The 21,484-nt window shown below is 37.5% G+C and overlaps 1 protein-coding gene across 4 annotated transcripts in view; it reads left to right on the top strand.

Annotated features, from left to right (window-relative positions):
* Positions 1-80: 80 nt before the first annotated feature.
* LOC139458154 (glycogen synthase kinase-3 beta-like) overlaps positions 81-21,484 on the top strand; it is a 39,025-nt gene continuing 17,621 nt past the window's right edge. For 2 of the 4 annotated variants that reach the window (XM_071239481.1, XM_071239480.1), the window contains exons 1-3: positions 81-476; positions 12,349-12,539; positions 14,313-14,396. In XM_071239481.1, the coding sequence (XP_071095582.1) occupies positions 395-476; positions 12,349-12,539; positions 14,313-14,396 (357 nt within the window). In that variant the 5' untranslated portion in view covers positions 81-394. Of the gene's footprint in view, positions 477-12,348; positions 12,540-14,312; positions 14,409-21,484 lie in introns of all 4 variants that reach the window. The other 2 variants (XM_071239479.1, XM_071239478.1) reach the window with 1 other exon arrangement.

The raw sequence follows: 21,484 nt of genomic DNA, 5'->3' as shown, positions 1-21,484 counted from the left end.
TCCCGTTATGAGACATCGACGTGTTTGATTGGATAACGATGGTTACCGAGGTGCTTTCTCACTGCTGCCTCACTCGTCATTGTACGGAACTGACCAGCCATTGGAAACGAAATCAAGAAGACGACAAACAATCATCGTCTTTTATCAACCGATTAACCGCATAACGAGTGATTTCGATAAAGTATCCCAATAAGGAGTGTACTTAAGGACATCTTCTTGGTTTCGGCCAGCGAGAAGAAAGCCTATGCCTTGAAAGAAAGGAGAATTTTCCCTTTTTACTGGTGTCGTAAGAGAACATTTGGCCATTTTTTCGGATCAGCTCCTGGAAATGTAACAGATCTCTCGTCGTCTGTACGGAAGTTAGTCTCAAAATCGCATCTTTCGACGCTATAGAATGAGCGGAAGACCAAGGACAACTTCTTTTGCCGAAGGAGGACGGGCTGGACAGCCTGCGTTCGGAGGAATGAAAACCTTCGGTAAGCCTATCCGTCGTTATTCTGGGTCAGGCATGAAAACCTGATAAAGATGGCGGACAGATCAATCTAGCAGTCAGCATCCTGTCTTTATAAACAGACAACACTGGTACTCGTAACGTTGATTGTGTATTTATGCCAGTATGTTCTATTTTCAGTTATTGAAATTACAAATATGTAGATTCATAGTGTCATTTCATCAGGTCAGAAATGTCCATCAAAGGTAGACTGACACTGACAGCCGTACAGACTGTCAGGGGTGAACAGGCCTACAATTTTATATTATGATGATAAACATTGAAAATGACCATTTCAATCAAAACGTGATGAAGTTTAGATGTTAGAAGAAATTGATGAAATTCAGGTTAGAATAATGATTATATATTTTTCTCACTGTATAAATGTAAGTTATGTCTTGGTAACAAATAATTTAGTTTAGGGTAGGAGAATTTCCATAAGTTAAAACTAAAAATACCAAATATTGAAATCGACAGTCCATCAATTGGCATAAACCTCAGCGATCTTCTTGTCGGATATATCATTGTTTTGGACAGATATGTATGCAGGATGTTGCGTATAGTACTTTTCACCCATTGTAAGTGCATTCAGTTAAATTTTGCATCCCCTGTGTAAATTATTCCGTGTTGGCAAGGGTGTAAGTAAATACATGTGTAGTGATTGTGAGCTGGGTAACAAGGGCAGTATGTTTCTATTGATAAGTATCACGGTTTCATCACATTACTCTAAGCACACTATTGTCGGTATTACGGTTCTTTCTTTCAAGGAAACACTTTAAGGGTCAGTATGTCAGGTGATTTTGACTGTCATTGTTTGACAAATACATCTGAAATATTCCAGTAATTCCAGCTTTTAATTAATTTCTTTCTTATGAAGATCGTGAGGTGCATTTGTATATACTTTCATACATTTTAACCCAGTGTCCCAATGTGGCGATGGTCCCACTTTATATGTGGAATGTCATTAAGAATTAAAAATTTAAGGTTTAAATATAAGCCATGAAATTTATGCCCTTATACAAGCATTTCAGGATGAGTATTGTTTTAACAGCAGCGTTAGAAATTGGCACTAGTCCTATAGTCCTTACCAAACTGCCCAATTGTAAAGGTATCCTAAGGACTAGTAGAAATTGGCCCATTTTAAGGGTTTTGCTATATGTTATCATTATAAGGACTAGTGGACAAAAACTGTTAGTTTCTAACCCTGAACAGTTGTATATATAAGCATACGGTATGCTCTTGTAGCCTAAACAAACTGATGGAAAATTAAGAAAAATGAGGCAGTATGTAGTGTGTGGGATTCTCTGGTCAAGATGAGTGATGGAACAACATTTCTTCTGATGTCAAGCACAGCACTGGCTGCAGTATCATCCAACGAATCTCTCATTATCTACAATGACCCATGTACATTCTGTCAGTGCCATCACGAAGCCTGTTACTCAGCCAACCCTATCTGGATTGATGTTTTTATACTGCAATTTACCATGGACAGTCTGCCAAGGGTTTCACACTTTGCTTCAGTGCCAGCTGCCGCCTTCAAGTGCCTCAACATGAGATTTATTATTTACTGATGAACTTGGAAGTTCTAGTAACTCCATGGTCCTGCAATCACGAGACTACAAACCATCTAGATCTTTGTAATAAATTTTACGAATGTTTTATTGACAGCGGAACATTTGGGTTGTAAACGTCATGAAAGTGTAAAATGTTTGCATTCTGAATTTGACAAGCAACGTTTGATTAACTATGGTAAAAATACAATCTTGTATGCAGAGCAGATGAAGAGCCACCTTGGCACAACTTTTGCCAGCCAAACGTAACTGATTGGTTCTATCTTGTGCCATTGAAATGTACCTAGGGCAGTATGCATACCTCATTGTCCTGAGGCAAGGGAGTTAACTGGCTGTAAGGGTCCAATTGTCAAACTAGGCTGGAATGAAGGAGTTATCATTTGGTCATACTTATGAGTCTCTGCTGCATCGTCCAGTCAAAATGGCGTAACAAAATCAACATCCGGTATGTCATCTGCTTTGCAGATTTTGGTCAATTGCAGAATTTGTAAAGCATATGTACAACCAGCTTGGCGTGAATGGATATTTTCCAAATGTTTTCATCCTTTTTCTCAAGGTGCTCACTTGATTTGATGCACTACGTGAAGTAAGACCTGTTTCATTACCATATCGATCAGATCATCACTTGATTGGACTCTGATATTTTGTTAGAAATAAATGTCAGTAATATGAGAGGTGGAATCTGATTGGCCAATAGAAGGACATACCGGTAACTGGTAATAGCCACTGGTTTCGCAACAATCGAGCCAAGAAATTCCAGCCTTGTTCGGAAAGGGTGGACTTTTACAGTCAGTTAATACACTTACCTCAGAAAGGTGTGGTATATACTGCCCTTGGTACATTTCAGTGGGCCCACAAGCAGGGATAATTCTATGGTGAGGTCTTGTGCTTTTAGCCCCTAAATTTGAAAAAAAGGCCCACATATTTAATTACAATGAGGCATTTTAACATTGCGCTGTATGGGCGTAGCCTAGTAGAAATTTGCCATTTTTAAGGGTTTGCTATGTGTTATCAGTATCATTATTATAAGGACAAGTGGACTGAAAATGTTAGTTTCTACTGCTGAAGGTGTATCCTTAGCCTCAGTATGCAAATGTGCCTGACATGTATGATCGCATTGCATCAATTCATACCCATGCAGGGGTACCTGGACCAGACTTATCTGAGGCGCAAAAACAATCTCATTCTTGCAAGATCGTCGGTTATCATAAAAAGATTAATTAATATGATCAAACTGATACTTCTTTTTTTATTTGCATAAAATATAGAAAGGATAATGTTTATGAGCACATTTTGACCTCTGGCAAGATGGTCAAACTTCCACAACAGTTATGTTATCATAAGGACTAGTATAAATTTGCCATTTTTACTTGGATTTTGTGTTTATGTTATGTGGACTCAGAATGTTAGTTTCTATCACTTTTTGACAGCAGTATGTACATAATTACCGGCATTCCTGTTTACCGGTAATTACCAGTTTTATACCAGTAAAATTAGGCTTGGCCCGGTAATTCATGTGACTGCCAGTCCCTGTGGACCGGCAAATAAAACACCTTATAAATCTTTGTTTTTGAACAAAACATCTGTGGTATTCTTATAATTACAAAGTCAGCTTGTCTGTTACCATCAGGGTTTTCCTTTGTCTATTTCTAGGTTAAATATCCATTTGTACTTGTAGCGACTTTGTATCGAAATATTTAAAAAAAAACAAAGAGAAAATTGTGACTCAAGTTTGCGTGAATGAGGTATAGATCTAAGTTACTTCAGAGATGACATCTTTGCACAAAACATAAAGTTGAAAGAATTAAAACCAAATAATTTTCATACGTTTTTATATTTGTTGAAAGTTGGAACTGGCAAAAATTAGAGGGGACTGGTGATTTTTAGAGTTGACAGTCCACAAGGACTGGCAGTTTCAAAAGCCAGGGGAAACACAGCCGGTAGGACAAGACAGTATCATGACAGATATCATGAGCATTGGCCCATACACTTGGAATATGACATGCAATCAACTAGTGAGTATGGTTTTACACCGCTTTTAGCAATATCACGGCCGGGGACACCAGAAGTGGGCTTCACACATTGTACCCACGTCGGGAATCGAACCCAGGTCTTCAGCGTCACGAGCAAACGCTTTAACCACTAGGCTACCTGGCCGCCCCCAATCAACTAATGTCCCAGAGTCTTAACACAAACCTCTATCCGTGGGATTAGGTGTTCTAGGCTGAAGATGTTTTACTTGTTTATTCCAAGGGATTGAGTTTCCCTCATCTCTGAGAATTTATTGATTCCTACCTTGACAGTGCAAGTATCATCATGAAAGGAGTATTGATTATCTGTGATTGGTTTGTGTGTCAGCATGGTCAGAAGCCTTGAATGTGTATTGATGAACCCAATACAATACATGTAGAGTATTTGGTACCAGAAGATTGTTTTATAGGACAAGACGGCAAATCCATATTGACCTCAGAAATTAGGCCAAAGTGTAACTTTGGTAACATGATGTTTTCAAACTGTTTGAGCAAAATCAGATTATTGTGACAAAGAAAGATATTTTATGTCAGTTTCGTTCAGTCAACAAGCTTTGGTGCTGGGCACCTGTCCTGACGTATAACCCTATGTATTGTAGTGAGCTGGAATATTGGATCATAAAACTGGGGATGGTTGTCAGCGATAGAAACTACCAGTTTTTGTCCACTAGTCCTTATAATGATAGCCTATAGCAAAACCCTTAATAATGGCAAATTTCTACTACTCCTTCTGATCATGATGATACCTTAACTATTGGGCATTTTGGGAAGGACTATGGGACTAGTTCCAATTTCTGATACTGGTCGTTTATAGCTGCCTGACAGTGCTCTATAATGAGCTATTATACTCTGTGACAAAAACTGTTTTATTTTAAATGATTGGAAAACTGATTCAGAAATTTGAAAAAATGCAGCTTCTGCTGTTTGTTAGTCGCAAACCCCATTTGCTGCGATGGGGTGTTTGTAAGCTATAAGCTAAGTTTCCATCTTAAAATTTCCAATCATTTTGAGATAGTTAACTAACATTACGGCTTTGTCGAGGTGAGAGCTGGACCTATACAGTCTGAGAGGCTTTATGCTTTGTACTAATTGTATTGCAATATTGTATGGAATGCAATGTTAAAATACCTCAGAATTTAAGAAAATAAGAACTTTAAATAATCTAGTTTTGAACAAAATAATGGGGTTTTTTTTGGTTTTTTTACGTTTTTACTTGCCAAAGGCGCTTAGTTGAGAAATCTTCATGAATCCTTGATACATATGTTGTCATGGCCATAAATATTCCCAAAGATTATTAATGCATGTTTGTATTGCCAGCGTCAGTAGAAACAACACTGCTCTTGAATTATGCAGAGACAATATATCTGTTACTGTTACCTGTCTACCATAGAGATGTATACTACCAACAGTAGATCCACAAAACAAACAGCAGCTAATGGCCTAACAAGGGAATAAATAGAGCAACAGAAGCTAACATAACATTATAGAGTTCTGATGGTTACTGGTGTCTGTGCAAACGTGATGTAGACTACACCTGAAGCTCTGTGGGTACTGCATAATAATATGCCAGTTAATTTCAGTGAGTATTCCAATACTATCAATACATGTGTCTGAATGGTATCACATAATGACACTTTAGATTGCAGTACCCTGATAATGAACTGGTAGAAATAAGGCTAGTGTATTGTCTGGAATATTGTATTGCAGTATATTGTGATAATTAGGTCTGTATTGTGATACATATTACAATATGTTGCCATTAACACATATCAGAGTAGTTATGTAGCTGGCAGACATAGTTGTAGTGATGTGGCAACAGTTACAACACTTTAGGGTAGTGTTTCTTCCTAGTAAGACCATTTTTTTGACAACTTGGCTTACAGATATTTTCCGAGTAGGGGTCGAAATAATAATATGATGCAAATTCAAAAATGCATATCATATTTTTGCAATATGTGACTGTTTCTAAGAAGAAATGTTACTCATTATTTATATATTTATTTTCCCATTTTGCAAAATATAGGGTCGGCTGATCTGTAAACCCAATTAATAAAAAAAATCGCCTAGCTGTGTTGGTGAAAACAATGGTAGGTGATACTGGCGCGTATTGCTTGTTACTATGGTGTATTTCTTGCATACAATAGATATTATTCACCTGAGGTTGGATGTGCCAGGAAGATTTTTGTATATTTTATTATTGATAAATTCTAATTTACATATTTTCTCATAATACCGACCCATCTACACATGATCTAGATCGTATAATAATATGTATCGTGGATCAAGTGTGTACTGGTAAGACTGGCACCCTTTGTTCGACAATAACATGGGGGGGGGGGGGTCTTTGGTTTGTTGTTAAACGCTGCACTCAGCAATATTCCAGCTATATGACGGTGGTCTGTAAATAATCGAGTCTGGGCCAGACATTCCGGTGATATCATGAGCATCACTCCACGCAATTGGGATACGATGACATGCATCGTCCAAGTCGGAGAGCCTGACCACCCGATCCCGTAAGTCGCCTCTTACGGCAAGCATGGGTTGCAGAAAACCTATTATACCCTGAATCTTCAGGGTTTTTTAGATGTTATGTTCCTTATTATTGGTATTTAAGAATTCCTGAATGTTTGTGCCTTTAACATTGGGTCCATAACAAGGACCCCTAAATTAATGCTTAATTTTACCACTGGCAATGTATTGTTCCACTTCGAAACAGAAACGAACAGAATGAAATTCAATGAATGCAGGGATTTACCTGGATTATTTATTGTAGGGGTCCAAGGGGGTGACAACCCTGAACTACAGGCAACCCAGGTTAAAAATGGGGTCCAAGAGAAATGTCTTGTATTGAATATAAAGATGTTCAAATGAAGCAGCCCAACTAGTTGCCTGTCTGTTTTATTCAACATGTAATAGCAATATGGTGCCAGTGGTCTAATTTTCTCTGAGCATACATCATTTTGCAGCGTTAGAAATTGGTACTAGTCCAGTGATCCTTGCCAAACTGCCTAATAGCAAAGGTATCATAAGGACTAGTAGAAATTGGCCCATTTTAAGGGTTTTGCTATATGCTATCATTATAAGGATAAGTGTACAAAAACTGTTTGTTTCTAACCCTGTCTTGTATCACTTGTGGTAGAGCACTGTCTCCTTATTGATTTTACATATTAGATAAAACCAAGTGAACAGTTACACTGCTTTTTTTATATTAACAATATTCAATATGTGACATGTTCAGAGGAGATTGTTTTAAGTGGTATCAAATTATGAAACAGCATTTATTCCGAAACATGCATATACATTTCTTTTCCCAGTGGATGCACTGTGGGCTTCTATTTCATCCGTTTTCAAGTTTTATGTGTATTTGATGCAGGATTTTACGTCCGATACATCCCTTGATGTCTACTAAATACTAGGGCTGTAACATAATAATGCCACAATGAATCATGTTAATCCCTCAAGAAACATCACACATCAACTTTTACTGGATCTTAAGATTAAGGTCAATTTATAGGGCTGGAATCTACATGAATTTGGCTTGCCCTCTTTGAGGTCAGCTTATGAACAACAGCTGGTTCCTTCCTCTTGATGGGGAAGTGTTTCAGTTTAAAAATCTGCACACAAGGGAATGGAAACTAGGGGCAACAAGTGCATCCCCCCCCCCAGTTTAATGTTGAAGCCTAGTTATTTATTACTCGGCTGAATGACGGATGGCTGCTATTGTACTTGTCCACTGATGTTTTACACTTTGGAACTTTTAAACTTTCACTAGCCTTGTAGTGCATGACCAACAACTAAAATGTTAATGGTTTCTGATCCCAGGGATTTATAGTTACTGATTGTGGTAGAAAATGATCACCTGGATGAAACAGATCTGTAGACAAGTAACATCATTGCACTTGTGCTTCTTGTGGGTCTGTGTCATAGACAAATACAGGGTTAGAAACTAACAGTTTTTGTCCACTAGTCCTTATAATGATAACATATAGCAAATCCCTTAAAATGGGCCAATTTCTACTAGTCCTTAGGATACCTTTACTATGGGGCAGTTTGGTAAGGACTACAGAACTAGTGCCAGTTTCTAACGCTGGTTCTGTAGCTACATTAATCTGTTCTGCAGTCTATTGGTCAGGGTGACACCACAGAATAAACCTCATAATCCACAGCTAATTTCGAACTACTGTCTTATGTAAAAATAAGAAGATAATTTGAGAGAAATCTGAAAAGCTTGTCCTTCTATATTGTAACTTGTCTTGGACTCAGTCAGGCTATCCCCCAACATGAAGCTGACACGCCGTGATATATAACTGGAATATTGTTCAAAGTGGCTTTAAGCCCAACTCACTCACTCACTCCTCCCTCCCACATCAAGCTGACAGGTCGTGATAGAACTGAAATACTGTTCAAAGTGGTGTTGAACCGCCTCAGTGGTCTAGTGGTAGAGCATCCGCCCGGAGAGCGGAAGGTCTGGGGTTCGATCCCCGACCTCGTCATACCAAAAGACGTTAAAAGATGGTACTTGTTGTTATCCTGTCTGGCGCTCGGCATTAAGGGGCTAAAACAAGGACTGGTTGGCTCGGAGTCAGTATACTGTGTCTGAGTGGGGTATTCATGTTAAACTGCGGTATGGTATTTCGGTGAGCTAGCACTATAAATCGGCATCATTCCGGACTAGTACAAGCAGCCACACAAACACAGACACATACATGCACGTCGCTATATAAGTGCAATAATCTTGGACACGACGTTAAACCCCATTTCACCACACCTCAAAGTGGTGTTAGTTAAGCCCAACTCGCCCACTCAAGCTTCACTCCCACATCAAGCTGACACTGTCATATAATTGAAACAATGTTGAAGGCAGCATTAAACCACCACTCAATCTCTCACTCACAGAACTATGCCCTGCTTCTAATTCAAAGAACAATATTTGCTAAAACAATACTGATGTATATATTTTACTTTTAGCTGTGAAAGTTAAAGTCTTGATTTTTCAAGTTGAAGATGAATATTGTTCCCTTGACCGGTGGATGAAATTGTTGACAGGGGACTTGCGAGATAAGACCTATAACTAGTACTGGTATAACAAGATCGGATTGGAGGCAAAAGTATGAAGTGACAATCACATTGTCAATCATAATGATGATCGTTTGTGAAAAGCCATGGGCCTAGTCTGTTAATTACCCAGGATGCCATAGTTGGGTCCAGAAAGGGCAGACAGGACACGGGCACTGCCTCTAATTATACCTGGAGGCAGGAAGTGGAATACTCATTTGGGGAAATACTTTCTACACCATGTAGTAACCAGTGGTCATCGCGTATGAATTGCTGCAGCATCAGTCGTAATAGTGTCACTGTCCTATCCTGATAATGATATTTGACATGTTTCTATCCTGATATTTGACATGTTTCTATCCTGATTTTTGACATGTTTCTATCCTGATATTTGACATGTTTCTATCCTGATATTTGACATGTTTCAATATTCCGCTAAAGCCTGAATTCACATTATCGTGTAGCAGTGTTCACTCTAGAAATTTTCTGACATGGGTCGTTTATGTGAAAATTTCAAATACTCCAGAGATACACCCACACTTGCCCATAGAGCACAATGTTAAAATGCCCCATTGTATTTCAGCAGTAGAAATTGGCACTCGTCCTATAGTCCTTGCCAAACTACCCAATAGTTAAGGTAACATAAGGACTAGTAGAAATTTGTGCTTTTAAGGGTTTTGCTATATGTTATCACTATAAGGACTGGTGGATGAAAACTGATTGTTTCTAATGCTGTATTTGAAAATGTGGGCCTTTTTGTCAAATTTGGGGGCTAAAAAAGCACAAAGCTCCACTCTAGAGTTATCGCTGGTGTAGACACTGTGTTTGAAATCCAACAAATTTGCTGCCTGTTGCTTACCGCTCTATGAAAGCAGAAGAATTTCTAGTCCTTGTAGTTTTACAGGGGTGACAAAATAGTAGCAGGGTGGGTTTGAAGGTAATCCAAAAAATCAGAAGCAGAATCCTGTCTTCATTTTTCTTTGTTTGAATGTTCCAAATCTATCAATTCAATTCTGCATTTTCAGAAATGATTAGTATGGACTATTCTTTGTTTATTCTTTGTAATGTTTTGAGAATGATATCAAGGCATTTTCTATCTTACGATGCTTACAAAAATTATTTCATGGGGCCTTTGAAAGGCAGACCAGCATTAGAAACTAACAGTTTTCATCCACTACTCCTTATAATGATAACATAAAGCAAAACCCTTAAAAATGGCAATTTTCTACCAGTCCTTATGATACCTTTACCATTGGGCAGTTTGGCAAGGACTATAGAACTATTGCCAATTTCTAACCCTGCAGACAATCTATATCTGAATTTATGAGATGAATATGCTATACATAAATCTTGGGTGATTCACTGGAGATGTAGAAAAAGTCATGAGATGGAGAAACATGAAGACCTGTCAGAAGAACCAAGCTGTTGGTCTTCTGACTGCAGGTACAGCTAGACTGTATATGAAACCTCCAGTCTATCATGTCTATAAATAGATACTATTTATGTAATGTCATACATCATTGGTAATAAACAAGCCATTCTAATGATGGACCTAATGGCGATTTTCCCTTCAGCTGTTATTACATAGCATTATTTGCCACAGGTATTTATGTATCAGGTGTTTATCAGACCAGCATAGAGGCCGATATTTAGCCTGAGTATGCAGCAAATGACAGTAAAAATTCCTTTGAATGAATAAGATAAATTTTCTCAGATTTTATGAAAATTGAACACTAAAATAATCCAAGTTTGAACAAAAAAAATCCAATTTGGCTGGCAAGGGCACTTACCGTATTCGACGTAATAAGCGCCCATGGCGATATTAGCACCCCTTCGTTTGATCAATGTACACAAGACTTATTTATTGGTGTATAATACGCACCTGTGTCTTATATGCACCCTTAAATATGGGCAATTGAATACTGGAAAAATATATCTGTTGTATGTAAACATTTCAGACTGTCAGCATAAACCACGAAATTTACGATCTTTCAACTCTGTTCTTTTATCACCAAAATAATATTCTAATAAGAGCCCCCTATGTCTAATTTTGAGAGCGCCCTGGGCCCTTATTACGTCGAATACAGTCGTTTGAAATCCAAGATAAACCCCTGTGTAAATGCGTGCAAGTGCCCCTCACCGACAGTTCAGAAATGTTCAAGAACTATTCTGTCTACTCCCAGCATTGCATTACAAACTCTTGAGAAATATATGTAACAGTCAGTTCTAAAGCCTCTTCTGTTAACCCAAGTCATTTGGCAAAGCTTACGAATTCTGCATATTGTGGTGTAAATTGTTAAACACAACCTATGTAATATTAATATATTTTCATTTACATTGTGTTTCTGAAACTTAACATCTTTAAAATACCAAAAATATGTTTCACTGATTGTATATTATTTTATGATCAATGAATGATCAGCTCGAAAAACTCAATTATGGCCTATCAGAGGTATAGATTTCTGACTTAGACATCTGTATTTTTAATCAACAGGCTCAGAACATGTACTATTTGTTTACTTCATTTTCAGTAGGTCATGTTCTTAGCAAATGTGTTCTTATAAGCTGAGCTACAAGCCACAAAGACATTTTACCAGTTCGACTGGATTAAATGCCTTTCAAAGACTGGATTAAAGCATTTTTCAAGCAAGAGTATCTCGTCAATATTAATTGAAAATATCAATGGGGGCTATTCTTTTGTAATTCCATTCTTTAGGACACATCCTTTAATAAGTATTCTTATTTAATAATATTATCCCACTATTCCTGATAATAGCCACTTTGTTGGTGAGAAATTTGAGAATGCGTTGATTCCAGAAGTAGAATCAAAGAGCCCTAACGTGTGAGTTGACTCTACTAATGGAATGAAAAGATTCTGGTGATTTCTCTGCCTTGAACCAAGTTATGTTTTTTTTGTTTTTGTTGTTGTAATTTTGTATGTGTTATTTGTGTAATGACCTGTGTAGCATCAGTTTTCCTTGTTTGAAATGCACATAATGGCCAGTGAATTCCTGGTTTAGAATCATCTGCAATAACGACTTACGTGGCGTCATTAATCATTACAATGGTTTAATTCAAAGATATTAAACACCAGGCTGAATGCGTTCAGCAGAAGTGTGTTGTTCCTTGTTTCTTTGTGTGCTAAAAGTTTCCTCAAGTCAGTTGTAATGCCAGCTAATATTCCCAATATTGGTTTTTCCAGGAAAAGATGGGTCAAAGGTGAACACTGTTGTGGCCACTCCAGGCATTGGCAGTGACCGACCCATAGAGGTCAGCTACACTGATGCCAAGGTCATTGGCAATGGCTCCTTCGGTGTTGTTTATCAGGCGAGGCTGGTTGAATCATCCGAGCTAGTTGCCATCAAGAAAGTTCTTCAGGACAAGAGGTTCAAGGTATGTGTGTGAAGTTGCCATAAGCATTCTGTGACTTTTGCTGCTAGTCAGAAGCCAGAGTCTTGTAAAATTCTTTTTGGTCTAGTGAGTTCAGAAATATAAGGGGTGGTTGGGTACCCTAGTGGTTAAAGCGTTTACTCATCATGCCAAAGACCTGGGTTTGATTCCTGACATGGGTACAATGTGTGAAGCCCATTTCTGGTGTCCCCCGCCGTGATATTGCTGGAATATTGCTAAAAGCGGCGTAAAACCATACTCACTCACTCACATATATTAGTGGATATCATAATTCTACAATTGACTTGAAATAGTACTGAGGGACAAGTTGAGGTGAGAAGACTCAAACGTGTTTAGGCACAGACTGTATAAGACTTAAGTTATGTCCAAATGTAGAGGAGATGTAAAGGGCATTTAATTGTGGATATCAGTGTTTGACAGTAGACAGTAAAAGTTTCTTGTCTAAACTTGGTAGCCACTAGGACTGTTACGATTCACTCGCATATTCGAGGAATCGAACCGTATCCATTCATGAATTGAATTCGTTATTCGTGGCCACTAGAATTGAATATTTAAGAATATGCAATCAGGCCCATTTACACACCCTGTACCTAATAGTAGGCATAAGAACAAATTATGTGCATAGATTTCTTCAAAGACAACCCTCTTATAATATTTAATTTGACAATATTGTGGTCACTGGTCATTGTCGCATTTGAGTAGATACTAGTACCTGGATAAGTGCAGTATATAAATGTATAATATATTAATTATTAACAAAACATGTCAAATAATTTAATTTATGTTGCTTAACTGAATATAACAAATAATACATCAACTGCAGACATGTTATTGTATTCATGATTTAATATTCGTATTCACGACCCTATATTTGTGATACGAATGGTATTCGCCTCATAGTGTATTTGTTGCAGCCCTAGTAGCCACCTGGCTAGCTTAATTTTGTTTCTAGTAGCCACCTGGCTAGCTTAATTTTGTTTCTAGTAGCCACCTGGCTAGCTTAATTTTGTTTCTAGTAGCCACCTTGCTAGCTTAATTTTGTTTCTAGTGAGCTATACCATACGAACCTTCCTCCCCCATCTGAAAAAGAAACTGTCCCCTTGAATAATACAACCAATTTCTATAAACAGGAATATTGCTAGGTGTCAAGCTGTCGCAACTTACTAGAAGATTTTCTTGTGCGGTTTTCGAATGCTTGATATTGTCATACATTTCATTGTTTGTCATATTCTCCCCTACTTCAATACAACCATGTGTTGCATGAATAATGCATTATTAATAAATGTCTTCCAAAATGTGTAGCAGCTAATTGGAGATGCTCATCCTTACCATGCTTACGTCTGCTCTCGACTGTCGGGTATTGATGTATTTCTTACAATGTCAGCTGGCTAGACAATCTATATCTAGGCAGGGGAAGGCTCATGTAATCTGTTTGTGTGTGAAATTACATCATGTTAACCAAATAGCTTTGCTGTTGCTGTGCCATTAGATGGTAACTCACTCATCGGCACGATGGCATTACAGTGAACTACAGTTATAACAAACTCAAAGGGACCACTAAGTTAGGTTTGTTATAACTGTAGTTTGTTATAAGCATTATACAGCAAAGGGACTGGACAAAAATAACGTTTGTTACATCCATCGGTTCGTAATAACGTCTTCGTTATTGACATAGTTAACTTACGTGTTACACAATGAGGTACAAAGACCATGATGACCTGTTTAGATTTACATGGATTTCTATTTCTCTTCCAGAATCGAGAATTGCAGATAATGCGCAAGCTGGAACACCAGAATATCGTGAAGCTGAAGTATTTCTTCTATTCTGCTGGCGATAAGGTAAGAAGGAAGGTGTGTCATTATCATTAGTTTCTTTTGTTGCCTTCTTCCCATTGTACTGACGGATACAAATACTATAACACGTGGGTTAAATAACTTCTTACATGGCTGCATTGAAAACATAATCACTGACACTGATTTGATCAAGCAGACTAAACTTTTTGATATTTGATTTTTGAAAATCGCCTTTGAAGTGCGAAGATCGTGATTTTCATCTTATGCTCATGGTAATTCAAAATTATTTAGAGTTAGATATGATTAATGACAGATTTATGTTTTGAATTGGAAATATAAATATGTTTGATATAAATAGTATTTGTATCTCTGAGTACATGAGTGTTGCATTCAGATAACGTCATACATTCTTTGTGTACAAATGTGAAATGTGAACAAAATATTTTATTAGCAATAATACATCTCCATTTTCATCACACTATTGAATTTCTAGTCTTAATTGAGGAGTAAGCAGATGATAGTACAAGACTTGAAAAATGTCTGAACGCTACCCAACTTAACATTGTAGCTTATCTGTGAAGAATGACCTGTATAAAATTGATAACGACCTTGGTAAGGCCAAAGCCTGATTTCAGGGGGCAGGAATTGAAATGAATAATAATTTCCGACTTCCTTCTTCTGAATGCAACATTCTGTTTCATTTTGTGTTAATCATCATCATTTGTTTATAGAAGTTTAGACTTTCCAAGTAGTGGTCATTGATTGATTGATGTATGTTAGTAGTTGCCGTTAGTTACTAACTAGATATAGAGCGTCTGTCCAGAGAGCAGAATGTCGATCCCTAGCCGCATCCTTACCTAAAGACGTTAAAAGATAATACTTGTTGTCATCCTGCTACGTCTGACTTTGTTTTAGACTTAGCAAGTTGCCCTAACAAATTTGATTGTGTTAACTGTTTGTAGTTTCCAGTTGCTTACATGTTGTCCTAACATTTCCAGAGTCAAGTCTAAAATTTCTTGTACAAAACTAGTGGCAGACCTAATTCTTTCTTCCTTTTGGTCACCCTCGTGATCGGCTGAGACCTGCATCACTTCGGGCTTTCCTCCCACATAAAGCTGACACGCCGTGATATAACTGGAATACTGTTAAAAACTCACTCACTCACTCACCCTCATAATGATTACTCATATAAATTCTGAGGGAGAAAACAAGTAGGCCTCTAGTTACCCATGGTTGTCGGATGTAGGGTAGAATGTCCCCAGCACCCATTGATAGGACTAGGAGCCAACTACTTGTGGACCTGTCGAGGTACATGTGAGAATTATTCCCCAGCAACCTGTGCTTGTTGTTAGAGGTGACTTAATGTATCCCGTTGTCATGTCTATGACTTGCCTGAGCGTGTGGATCGGTGCTCATGATAACATCGATATAATATCAATCACAGGTTTGTCTGGTCAAGATTGTGTTATTTACCCAGGTTTGACCTTGACCTACATATTTTCAACCGTCCTTACAAGAAATATCAGGGTCCACTGCCATAATGAAATGGTGAAGTGTACACAAAGATTTTGCAACAACTTTGATATCAGAACCTTTATATCTGTATATTATTTGTCAAGAATTTGGTAAAATGAACCTGATTAATATTTTTTTTTTTAAATTTTAATCAATATGTTTTGGCTGTATACACTGGGCACACATATCTGTGCAATGTAAAACACGATACTGTAATATTGCTTAATGAAATAGCAAACTTTAAGCAAATGCTTGATGGAAGGTGAAGAGCTTTAAAGTGCTGCTATTCGCTCGGATCCAGTAAGTGCTACAAAACATGGTTACTGATGACTCGCCCCTGCCGAGTCCCTGCAGTGTTCTATGGTCCACCCCTGAATCTAAAGACAAATGTTTATCTCATAACTCACTCATAAAGGACTTGGTGAAGGCCGGGGTGCAAGGCGCCGCGATTTGATGTGCAGAGGTCTGTCCCTTTGGCACGCCAGAAACCCATGAGTATTGGTTCGAATCCTGGTTCACCCCGATTATGTTTCTAGGTTTGTCAGCACCATACCCGTTCTCGTGGGTTTCACCGAAGTGGTAAACGTCTGAGACCCGCATCACTTCGGGCTTTCCTCCCACATTAAGCTGACACGCCGTGATATAACTGGAATACTGCTAAAACGGCGTTAAACCCGACTCACTCACTCACTCACTCACTCACTCACTCACTCACTTTGTGATTTGAAGACATCTGCTGAGTATAACGTGGTATCTTGGGACACGATGCGAATCACGATACTCACTGACAATACCACTGGTATTCCATTACACCAAAACTAATAGTAAGTAATGATAAAATCAATGCAATACAACTCGTAAGTCCTCTTGCTTCACACATTTATTTATCATTATCTGCAAAACAAAAACATGTTATTCTAACATTCTAACAAGTTGTGCCATGCTGCTTTAAGTCCCTGATTCATTACTCTGGTCATATATTTCACGTAAGTTGTAAATTAAGCTGAGATTCCATTGTTTACCTGAAAAACTTTATAAAGTTGCATTCCTACTGACCAAGTCTAAAATTCAGGGTTAGAAATTTAGAATGGAACAGTTTTTGTCCACTAGTCTTTATAATGATAACCTATAGGAAAACCCTTGAAATGGGCCAATTTCTACTAGTCCTTAGGATACGTTTACTATTGGGCAGTTTGGTAAGGACTACAGGACTAGTGTCAGTTTCTTCTAACGCTGAAGTTGTAAATATTTGTCCCCATAGTAACTTGTGTATGGATTGATAGCCATCCCCGTCACACTTTCGTGAGAACCAAGGCTGCTTATTATGGTGAATACGGTATATATAGACAGGCCTCAGAGTTGCTAATAAAATAGTCTAAATTTAAGCTTGTCTACTATAAAGAAAATTGAGGTCGTCAAATGACTGCCTGGAAAAACATATCTTGTGTTGACTGAATTTTGTTTCTTCACATTAGAAGACACACACAAAAATAGATTGACATTCGCGCCACTGTTTTCTCCATCGACAATTTCCGCATTGTTATGGAACACACTTATTGTCTGTGTCAGTGAACATTTTGATAGCTCCATACAACAGTGCAAGGATTTGGTTACCATGACATGCATATGGCAAAATACTTTTCCATCTTCACAAAGCAAAAACCGATTGTACCACCGTTAGTGATAACGATGAAGAAAGTTATGTTGGAACAGGGGATGGGTATTGGATGTGTATCACAATATTTTATAATGCACAAGACCGTATTCTGATGCGCATCATGATATATTGTACAACTCTAAATTTTGAATTGAGAAGCACACTCGCAACAGACTGCAATAATTATTTAATCAATCTTACCATCCATTTGATTTAGATTGAAGTGCTTCCAAACTTTGGCTTTGCCTTTCACATTTCAAACAACTGACCACATGTCCATCTTGGGGCCCCGTATGTTGTTGACAGACTTGTACCAATGAGCATAAACAAAAGGGAGGTTACTGAGCAATAATCTCTATATTCATGAAATTGCATTTTGGAATTACAGAAACATTTTGAAGGGATTTGGCAAATGTGTAACATTACTTTTTAAACACATAAAAATAGCTATTTGAAATCCCATGATATACCGAGCATCAATAAATATTTTGTGATACATATTACTTTATTAGGGCTGGGTCGGGTAACTCGGGTACGTGGGTCCCCGAGTTAGGTAGGTACTGAGTAGGATCCGGGTACCCACAGGACTACCTGAGGTCAGTCACGTGATATATTGTTTAATGACAAAAATTATCTAGAACTCTATGCTTACACTAAAGTCACTATTGTTTGCATTTCCTTCTGACCCTTTTTTATATGGTGGAATAAAGATATAACTTAATTCAATGACCAGATCGTTTAATACATGAATCTAAATACATTTTGCCAGGGCTATGCTAAAAATGTTCCCAATCGGACATTTTGAGACATCTCCTGAGACCTACAGTGGGTACCCAGGTAGGGTTGGGTAATAGGGTGGTAGGAGCCTGGGTAGTAAATTTGGACTCGTCCCAACCCTATTACATATTTTGGAAAGAATGAGCCTCAGTTTACTAATATATACTGGATTTACCTCATACCCTTAGTTGGAACTAATAGTATTGATCATGTTGATGGGGAGGGCGATTCATCACCAACGGAAGCAAGTCAAGACAGAGAAACTGTCCATGTCTGCAACATTTCTAAATCCATTCCTGTGAAGAGAAAATTGAAAAAGTAATGTCTGACAAAGTATGTGTGGCTGGTATATGATTCCAAGACTGATGCTATGATTTGCACACATTATAATTTGATATCTTTAATGGTTTTACAAGAAAATTTCAAATCTTACTCCAATATCTTGTATGAGTGGTACATGGAAAAAAGTATTTATAGCCATATGGCTACTTCGTCAAAAATTAAACTTTGAACTATAACTTAGCTGTAATTCAACACACATACTTCACATGCTTTGTGACTGTCCTTTACTTTTTGGGATGTATGTGAGAATCGTCAAAGTGTAAAAGTTTACATCATCAATATATTTAAATATATTTAAATAATTTAGGCAGTAATGTGGAGAGAATTTACATGCAAAGGACATTGTAATCTTATTTTTTTTTTTTTCTGTTGCTATATTTGAATACTAGAGAAGAACATCATAATCATAAACACGGATATCAGGAGAATCTCCCCTTTGATTTCAAATGTATCTACACAAGTCGATAAAGGCTTGCTGAGGAGTTTTATCTTTTAACTTTTATCAACGAGTGTTGATATAATTGATATCAAATGACACAAGGATGAGATTATATTTACCATCCAACATCATTCTTCCAACTTTTTCAGTTTGTAGACAATAAAGTACTGCTGACAGCTTCAGTAGCTGAGCCATTAGTGACGTCATTTGATTGTGACGTCATGCTAACCAATGACGTCACAACATGCACAATGCATCACAAAACATAGTGATGCAATTTTATTGTTGTGATATCTATGATATAGATATTGCTTGATCTCACCTGAGCGATATCACCAGTGGCAGCCTTTTTTTTTTTATAATAAAAGATACGAACAGTAATAATTAACTGTTTCAAAAGTTTGGAATTCATTGCTCAGGGTTAGAAATTAACTTTTATTTTCACAAGTCTGTTAAAATTACTTGCAACCGAGATGTTATCTTCTTATTGGTAAAACAGGTAGTCTACAAAGAAATGTCCTTAGTCCTCAGACTAGTAGACTTGTGTTAATATAAAACCCTGTTGCTAAATGCTATCAATCATATCACGAGCAACAGATTCTGCATAGAAAATTTATGGCTGTAGTGAGTTTTAGTTTCCATCACAAGCATGCCTGAAAATATACATGCCTAAAAATCTGGGCATTTTAATTCTTTCTTGGACATGTTACAGTTAGCATGGTCAGAGCTCAGTAGATTCATCTCTCCACGTAGATTGGTTGGTTTGTTTGTTTTGTGTTTAACGCCGCACTCAGCAATATTCCAGCTATATGACGACAGTCTGTAAATAATTGAGTCTGGACCAGACAATCTAGCGATTAATATCATGAGCATCAATCCACGCACTTGGATCGATGACATGCATCAACCAATTCAGCGAGCCTTACCACCCAATCCCGTTAGTCGCCTTTTAGGACAAGCATAGTCGCCTTTTACGGCAAGCATGGGTTGCTGAAGACCTATTCTACCCCGGATCTTCACGGGTCTGTAGATAAGTAAAAGTATTTTCATTTTCAATAGAAATGGTAGTTTTACAGTTTTAGATACTATCATTCTCACGTCTTTTGGGGCTTTTTGTTATGTATTTATTTTTTTACAATGCCTCACTACCATAGTACTAATATTCCATTTCTATGATGTGGCCTGTAAACAATTGAGTTTGGAGCAGACAGTCCAGTGATGAAATGTGATCAACCCACTCCCCAAGCCTGACCAGTCAATCCATTTATTCCACTCTTACGACAAGCCTAGGTTGCTGGGGACCTGTATTCTGACCCTGAATCCCCAGTGGGTCTGATCTTCAGCTTTTTTTGTAAAAAATCAATCATTCATATTCAGGAAACATCACAGCATTCTTACAGAATTCAGATCTGTAGATTTCTGCACAAATGCATTGATGTTTCATAAATATGAATGATGGATAAATATCAACAGTGCTATTACAATAGCTTATGTTATTGATGATTAGAATGGAGTCAAAAGTGAAGGTTAGATACTTTTATTGTGATGAGATTGTGCTAATTTTCATCTTCACATTGGGGGAAACTATTTGATTTTTGGTACTTGTGACTCAAATAATGTTGCAAGTAATATTACAAGATTATATAGATACATCCTTGGATATTCTATTTTCGAACATTAATTATTCTACTGCGAATACTTGTATTTAAAAAAATAAGCATTAGCATTAAAAAAAAATTACATGCGACATGTATTTCTATTCATTGACTACTTCAGGAGAAATTACACAAATATTTGTGTATTTCTGTTCATTGTCGACTTGATGTGGAATATTCGCGAGGACAATTATAGATCGTTTAGGAGGCAGGTTTACCACCATCAGCTGTTCATTTCGTTTCTCCAGGTTCACGCTCTTGTTTAATTAGCAACAATTAAGTCATTTATTTCACACACAAGGCGGCGTGTTTGCCATGTGCAGCAGCCAGAAAATGTTTATGAGTAACCGAAAGTTGACATTCACGATGTTTAAGAGTTACGTTTGAATGATTAAGTCACAGTTTTCAATGTTTATGGACAAATTTGGAAGCAAACGTATCATAGCATATTCTAAAAAATCTAAATCCAACTTACTGTTTGGCCACTAGAAATAGTTCAAAATTTGTAATTCATGCACGGTGGCCATTCTTGCATGAGGCTACGTTCATGGAAACACTTCCACCGGTGCCGTCACTGGCTAGGCAAATCTCATCTAAAATACAATCGTTTCTGATCTGAAATTTGTAGATTATTATGGAGAAAGGGTTGTATATATATTCATTTAGTTTTTGTTTTGCTGTCATTCCAAAATCGAAATTTGCTCGTGTTTTGAAAGTTTTTCCATGATTGCCTTTTTCACTCTTGATT

Source organism: Haliotis cracherodii, unplaced genomic scaffold, assembly GCF_022045235.1.
Source record: "Haliotis cracherodii isolate W230 unplaced genomic scaffold, xgHalCrac1.p SCAF_12, whole genome shotgun sequence".
NCBI lineage: Eukaryota > Metazoa > Mollusca > Gastropoda > Lepetellida > Haliotidae > Haliotis > Haliotis cracherodii.
The sequence above is the reverse complement of the archived record's forward strand: the minus strand, read 5'-3'. Positions and strand labels throughout refer to the sequence as shown.